At 38.7% G+C, this 8,110-nt stretch overlaps 1 protein-coding gene across 1 annotated transcript; it reads right to left on the bottom strand.

Moving 5' to 3' along the window:
* Nucleotides 1–744: 744 nt before the first annotated feature.
* On the bottom strand, nt 745–7,552 carry LOC149814937 (protein NDL1-like). The gene is made up of 11 exons (XM_089989821.1): nt 7,415–7,552; nt 6,366–6,465; nt 5,864–5,961; nt 5,651–5,739; nt 5,444–5,504; nt 5,244–5,330; nt 4,491–4,568; nt 4,355–4,411; nt 4,212–4,267; nt 1,841–1,976; nt 745–1,168 (listed from the first exon to the last, which is right to left on the bottom strand). Exons 1-11 carry the CDS (start codon nt 7,472–7,474, stop codon nt 950–952), a joined length of 1,041 nt encoding a protein of 346 aa, XP_089845947.1. The 5' UTR covers nt 7,475–7,552; the 3' UTR covers nt 745–949.
* Between the last annotated feature and the right edge of the window lie 558 nt (nt 7,553–8,110).

The following is an 8,110-nucleotide window of genomic DNA, read 5'->3' as shown; positions in this document are numbered from 1 at the left end:
AGTGGCAGCTGCCAAACCCTGGTAGCTGTCAATTGCATGATCTAGCAAGTGATGTCTTGACCAACTTTTTGGCAAATGCATGAGTTTATTCCAGTTCCAAGATTCCAAACAGACCCTAATTTGCTTTCTTAGATATCATCAAATCTTGCATCAAACCTAGTTATCATATGTAACGATCCCGAGAAAAAGGAACCACCGCAAAGCTCATCACATAATTTAATAATGTGCAACTTACGTTGGAGTTCCTAAAAGTGACGACGTAGGATAAAGGTTCATGGGCAACTTTATGTCTAGCTCAAGAATAGTATCTTCCGTTGGGCAAACCCACCACCATGGCCCCCCTAAAAAGGGATAACATGCCCCAATGATGAAAGGATGTGAGCTGTTATGGGCACCCCTCCCCTAAAAAAGAAAACTGCACCATTCCTTACAAGAAACTTTTATGATTTTACCACCCCAAGATTGATTAAAGAAAAGCCTGGTTAGAAAGAACAGCCTGGCCATAGAAAAAAAGCATCGTATATGACGTTGGCTGTCGGAATATACATACTTCGCTACTTTCCCTAGGCTAAAGTGGGATCCCCGCGAGATTAGCCACAAGCAGTACCAAAAATACACTTGAGCTCTTATTATGAAAAAATCGGACCATGTCCCCCCTTGACTCAGAGAGATTGAGACAACTGAACTTGAATGTGGTGGACCAGACAGATAAAGATGGTGTCACTGGCTCACAAGGAAATCAGATTTTGATCTCCCAAACACTCCTTTCTTTCCCTTATTATAATCAGTCATAAATAATGGAGACAATGTTACAGACAGCTCGGCTTATGTTATGACTACAAATGAATTGGAGTATAAACTTGCCTTCCCTCCTTATCTACACCCAAGAATCCCTCCGACTTGTATACGGATCCGACCGACCAATGTACACCAACCTTCAGAAGCTTTCTCAGACGGAGGAGACACGGGTCTTTATGGGCTTCAGCTTCAGCCCCATGCTTTCTGCAGACAGCAATTCAGGCGAGATGCATGACGGACTTAATGGGCTAGTGGGACTGCTCGACAACTGACATTGCCTGTACACTCCATAGCCCATCAGGAAGTACTCCAAGGGGATCAGCATCGCATGCGGTTGCTCCTCTGTCACCATCGACCCACAGGCTTGCACCTGCTCCCCACCAAACATCATTTAATGTTTAGCCCCATGCCCATAGTAAGTTATCGTTTAGGTATACAGAGACTCACAGGAAGACGCCCCAAAAAGAAAAAAACGATATTCGATATGTTGCAGATGTTTGGGGGAAAAGGAAAAAGGAATCAAGTCCATGCTAATCAAAGTAGAGAAATGCTTTTGCTTTGCAGGCATTATCCAATTATAATGGGCTACCCCAAAACACAAGGGTCATTGCAAGCTCCTCACATGTGAGGACACTGTGAAAACGGGGTTTAAGAAAAATAACGCCACCATGTCTTGACCAACCAACACGGAATGCGCAAAGTCTAACCCCGCAATTCAAATCAGTCTCTGACAAAACGCCCAAAGTCCAAAGTCATCCCCCCGTAGTGGAGTAAGACCAACATGGCCCCTTGCATTGACAGGTCAACACTTGTTTTAACCGAAGATCTTAATCTAATGCCCTTAAAATATAATTCTCCAAATTAAATGTGCGGCTAAAGGCAAAAGGGCTTACTGACAATTCACATGGGAGTGACGGCCAAAAGAGGTGGAAAAATATCCCAAAACCAACATACGTCACTTTCTTGTTTCTTGTTTTCCCCTTTATTTGTCGTCCCGCCCCCATGCAAATGAACGCATAGCCAAGGGTTAGGGAACCCTTACCTCAACCAGTGCTGTGTATTTCCTGTCCATCTTGGAGGTCATATAGAGGGCCTCGAAGTGAAAGGGAGAATTGTCGCCCACAAATATCAGCGTCCGGCATTTAAGTTTCTTCAAACCTTCAGCTATGTCGTGCCTCCTGTGAGCATAAACGTCAAGTACCAATGTACAAACTAAAAGACTAAAACATGTCAAAGATATAGTTAACTTAAAAATAATAATAACAGCAAATATATAGTTAACAATGCACCACTTTTGATGTCAGTCATGGTCTACACCAATGTTGATAAGTTGTCAGTATCGGTATCGCCCCGAATCATTGGGCCACCGATTCAGCTGGATTATGTGTCAATCATAACGTGACACGTGTTAAAACTATTAAAATAATAAAGTAATGACAAAAAAATATTTTTTAGTATTTTTTTTTTTGAAAAAATAGCCGATTCAGGGTGAGGGTGAAGCGTATCGATTTTCCGCCAGATATACTGATAACATCGGTCTACTATCATAAGATATATAAAAAGGGATTGAGTTAAGTTTGCGACCTACTTGACCTGTACTCGGGAGTACCCAGTAGCTACAAGCCTACAAGAATAGGACACCAGCTAAGAGCTATTAAAAGCAAACTATTTTACAGTGCTGAAAGTGGATAAGGCCTAAGTCTGCCCACTAGTAGAGACAAAAAAATCCAGACGTAGGCTAGTCTTGATATAACACAAATAGTAGTAGCCCACCAAGCCCAGCCATAAGTCAACAACCAATCAACAGTATTAGAATAACCATCCAATTCTAACATAGGCAAGCCCAGGTCACATGGGTTTCATGCAATCAATCCCAAACCAGAGACAAAGTGTAGAATAGCTGTCTTGAAAGAAAAATCCAGATTTCCAAGCAAGACCAGCTCAAGCCCCATTATGCGTGTATGCCGCCAGTCCTGTCAGGGTATATCTACAATCCAAAACTTTACTCGCTAGGTTAAGCCACGTTAACTTAGCAAACATGGATATGAACCAAGTCAAAACTCTACTTCAGGCCCCAAACGCAAAAGAGGACAAGTTCAAAGGACGTCGGCACATGCAAGTGGTCAAATGTGATGGTAAGAGTGGTAGAGACGTGCTATATTGACCTCCCATTAAAAAAGGGAAAAGAAAAGTTAAGAGTCAGGAGGGGGCGCGGAAAGTGCATGTGAACTGATCATAACGGCTAATTTTCATATCCCCACACGCGCTCAATTGTCTCAAGCTCATTTTGTCTCAATTGCACCACATAAAAAATCCATATGGACCACAAATAATCCCTTTCTACCTGAGTTTTGACAGATCAATTTGACTGTATGAAAATATCAACGTGTCCAACACAGCTTGGCAGCCACGCCAAACTGCTCGCACTTTCACAGCACATTGTTTCTCTATATAGACGTTTCCTCAATCCCACGCGTGTTTTCCCAATTACACTAACTAGGCATTAAAAAGGTCATCTGATAATTTTAAAAGAGAACCACAATCATGAGGTCATATAAACAACAGCATCGATAATGTAAGCATATTTATCGACAAGTAAAAGGAGAAAACTAATACGTAAAAAGAATATGTACTTAAGTCGAATATAAACAACAAAGAATCATTCCTTTAAAATATTGGCCAGCGGTAAAAGCATTAATTTGAAGATAAGCACACCAAATATGTGAAAAACCAAAATTGCTAAGGGGTCATCGAAAAACGAAATAATTTTTTTAAAAAACAAGGATCATAAAGATGACCATGATAAGCCAAACTACAAACAAACAAGATTTGAGCTCTTTCACAATCAAACAGCTGAAGCCGCAGATCTGGAAATATTAACAAGCGTTGAAATTTGCAGGACAGAGATCTAGACGAAGTCAGAAAACCGTGATAAACCAATAACTGACAAATGGCAATTCAGGCCTTCTTTCGGCAATTCTAATGGAGGAATCATCATGATTAGTTGTCTAATGATCTTAGAAACTATAAAATAATGAATCTTGGGCTGAATTGGCAGCCGTGGATTTCCACCCTTAAAATAAAGCAGCCACAGAGGGAAAAGACAGTTCACCTTCTCCACAACACAACTCAGAGTCTCAGACTAGCAAATAAAAACATGACAACCGGGCCTTGTGATTTTTATATTTCATCTTCAAATATAATTTAACAGGTTGATGGTTGTATAAATGAAAATATAGCAATAATTGCAATGATTTTAAATTGATACTATTTTGAGAATACTGCAATACTTTTATTTTTAATCATACTTCAATAGTAAATCAAGATAAATATACACAATAATGATATAGAGAGAGAGAGAGAATGATATCAGAGACCAAATATGAAGATAACTGAGAGTTGCATGGACCTACCGGCTAATTGCTTCAAGAAATCGTGTAACATTCACACTCTGCCTCTCATCCAGCAACTGCAAACAAACCACAGCAATCAGCAGGAATTCCTACTAAGTTTTTGTCTTATCATGCCTTAGAAACACCAATAAAAGGTCAATTACCCTTCTGCATGCCAGAACAATGTCTGACTCAGCAACATTTGCCCCACCACGAACCTCCTACAACGGTAACAGGAACTTCAGAATTAACCATAATGCAATAAGAAATACAGATCAGAGAAGTTTTAGCCAAGATTACCTTGCTGAAGTATCTCTGAAGCAGAAACTCCTCGACGACACCACACATCCCATAAAAGTACAGCAAATTAGACATAACCTGCAAAAGCAAAGTGAATAACAATACCAATCAAACTTCTCAGTAAGCCGGCCTGTCTTAACTAAAATGGCAGAGCAACATGAAAATGAAGTTCACTTTTGATACATTTCAAGGTGAGAGTCGCCATCTATTTCAAAATCCAAGTAATAACTAGGAAAATATAACAAACCAAAAGCAAAAGAAAAACACTAGATAACAATTAGCACCAATGGCTCGCACAACAACCAAATCACACAAAATCGAACTGACTCCAAGTCCTTTAAATAGAATTAATTTCCTGGAGATTGGCTACGAGACTAGTACCCACCCAATCTTTGAGCATTTATACTCCAGCCAACATTCATTTGCAAAAACCACAATAGCCTACTGATTACGGATTTAATAATAAACCTTAGAAACATTACAAGTTAGTTGAGTTAGGTATCTATTAAGTCAGATAAACAATGGCACTACTACTTGAACCACAAATAGAGCCTACATGACACGCCTTGCAAAGACATGACAAATTTTCCAAAATTAGCCAAACTGTGACCCAGTTCACTGCTTCCCTAAGTCAAGGCAGCTCCTCACTCAAGGTCACACGAGTCACCTGATCTTCCAACTACGAATAAACTATTGCTGCAATCAGCAAAATGAGAAACAAAAGAGAAAGAGAAGAGGGTCAAAGAAACGAACCTTGCTATATAACCACTCTGTCCAAGAGGGTGCTTTGCACAGAGGGGAAACAAGTATTAGACCAAGAACCCGATCCCGATGCCTCATCTGCAAAAGCATTGAAAAAAAATAAAAAGTTAACTAAATAAATAAAGAGCAACACACAATTTTGTATGAATCATAAAGCTTTGGACCAGCTTGAACTATGAGGTAATACATACTGCAAAAAGGGTAAGGATGTAGGCACCCGCTGTGACCCCCATGCATATAACTGTGCTGAGCCTATCAGAGGAAAGCAAGTTATAAGCAAAACATTAAGATAGCATACAAATAATAGATTAAAACAACAATAAAAACTTTGAAACAATAAGGAGAAATATCTTTTTTTTATATAAATTTAACATAGACTAACTAATTTCTATATGTACCCGAAGAAGTCCAGAACTTCAGCAACCTGATCTGCTAAGTCATCGACAGAAGGAACAGTGACATCGGAAGAAATGGCAGCCGCTCCTAACTGCAGGAACTCTTAAGGGAAGAGGAAGACTTTGCAACATGAGTATAACAGCTCATGAAACTGACTCTGACCATGCTTGAGAAGAAATGATAAAGCTTAAAATAATCAAAACCAAATGACGAACCTCGTGTCCAGGAGGATCAATATGGTAGATGCAAAAGTTGTGAAGCAGCAACGAAGCAGCTTCAGGGCAAAAGAATAATCCTTGGAAACATGACATATCTGTTCAACAAACAATGAAACAGAAACTTTCATTATCACAAAATGTGAAACCACTCACAGAAGATAAACGGAAGCCCTGGTGGTGAAGTATTACTCGTATAACTGATTGAACAACATTCCTAAAGTGTTTAAATGCATCTTGTCGTGCAAGGGGACCATGCAGGTATGTAAAACATTTGTAATTAAGCAGAAATGCAACACATAAACATCTCAAAACATGACCAGTAACCAGTAAAATATTGCTTTAAAAAAATATCAAATTGCACACGCAAAAAAATTGCAATCTGAAACCCAAGAAACCAACAGTGAAAGAGGCAAACCATGACCATATCTTCATAAAGAAAAAGAAGCATCAGAAGTAGTGCATCATCATATAAAAGATGACTAGAGAATTAATCACTTACGATTCAAAGCAACATCAGGATACGTGACAAGTGCTGGCTTGTCAATATCTCCAAATACAGTTACAGAAACAGGACCGAGGCTCGTATGTAAGATATGCTCCTGCAAAAAAATTATCAAACCGCTCAGAAATTCCATGAAAGGAAAAGGTGCGCGATAGTCTAACCCCACGATGCCCAAAAAGAATAATGGTCCAAACAGTTTGAAATCCAAGAAACGAAAATGGAAGTTACAGTTAAAGGATTCGAAACCTTATAATCCCATTTTTCTCAGAAGACGTGACAAACAAGAGATTCCAGCTCAAAAGAAATAAAATCAAAATCAATACAAAATTTTCTAATTTCAGTAAAATCTGCAAAAAGGAAAGCAGTTTATAAAAGAATCCCAAGTTTATTCCAACTTGAGATAAGAATCATAACGCTTCCTTCTATGGAAATTTCCATTGATAAAGTGAAGAGTCACGATTAATCGACATAAACACTTGGGAAACCCATCTAACCCAAAGGACAAGGTCAAGAATAGTTCTTTAACAAAATCTCACGTTTGAACTTCGGAGTCGAACTCCGTAACCTCATATAATACGGTAAAAAAATAAATATATGAGAAATTATTGTCGTTGAACCTAACCCCTCATCCGCTCCAATCCCTATGTAACCATATATAAGAAAACCAACAATCTATATCTCGTGCCAAAAATTCAACCAAACAAAACAAGGAAAACTCATGATTTGATAAAACAGAGCACAAAAATTCTAAATTTCCACGCAAACAATAAATGCAGACCGCAAAACTCCTAAAAAAAAGGTTCTCGTTCATCAAACCCTAAAAAACACATAAAGATAACAAAAAATCTCCTGTTCAGAAAACCACAGAAAATACAGAAAACAAGAACTCAAAAGCAACAAAGCCTCATTATTCACTGAATCGCCTCCGAAAAACCGAGCAAATCACCGTTTTCCGGCGATCAAAACCGGAAAATCCCCAAAAAAAACCCAAAATACCAAAAAAACAGGAAAATCACGAAGAAGGGAAGATTCAGGAAATGACTAACCTGTCCTCCCAATGGGATAGTCTCCATATCAATCGAAACCGAGCCGCTGGAATCACCCATGGCTGCGGTCTTCGATTTTTTTTTTTACTTTTTTTCTTTTTTTCTCTTTCGCCAGAAGCTCCGACTCTCTCAGCCATTACATACCCGACGATTTCGCTGGGACTTAACCCTCGTTTGACCATGGTTAACCCACCGACGCTTCGTCACCGGCTGCCGCTCGGGCCGTATGACGCGTTACCGGCGGTAACCAGTTAACCGCGATCAGCTCCCGGAATTAAAGCCTCCGTGTTTATCTTTCAGTTGGCGTTTTTTACCCTAACCATTTTCCATAATGTCGTTATTGCCCTTAGCAATTAATGCTGCAAGGATTCGTATTAATCAAAATCAACGTTATCTCGTTCTCGGAAAAATCTCGGCGACGAAAATTCCGAGAAAATTTAAATAAATTCTGTTTTTCAAGGAGAAAGAGAAACCGCGGAAAAATATCGGCACATATAAAAATAAATAAATAAAATAAAATCAACAAAACAAAAATACAAAAAGGTGTTATAATTTGTTTTTTCACATAGTCACAAATATTGCCTTTAAAAAAAAAAAACTCAACATTTTCTAGAGAGACTTTAGAAAACAATTATCCAAAAAAAGTGATATTTTAAAAAATATCTAATATTTTGAAAACATCATGTTCTTATTGCG

This window comes from Nuphar pumila, chromosome 15, assembly GCF_984573655.1.
Source record: "Nuphar pumila chromosome 15, dmNupPumi1.hap1.1, whole genome shotgun sequence".
In the NCBI taxonomy this organism is placed as follows: Eukaryota; Viridiplantae; Streptophyta; class Magnoliopsida; order Nymphaeales; family Nymphaeaceae; genus Nuphar; species Nuphar pumila.
This window is presented reverse-complemented; position numbering and strand designations above follow the sequence as displayed.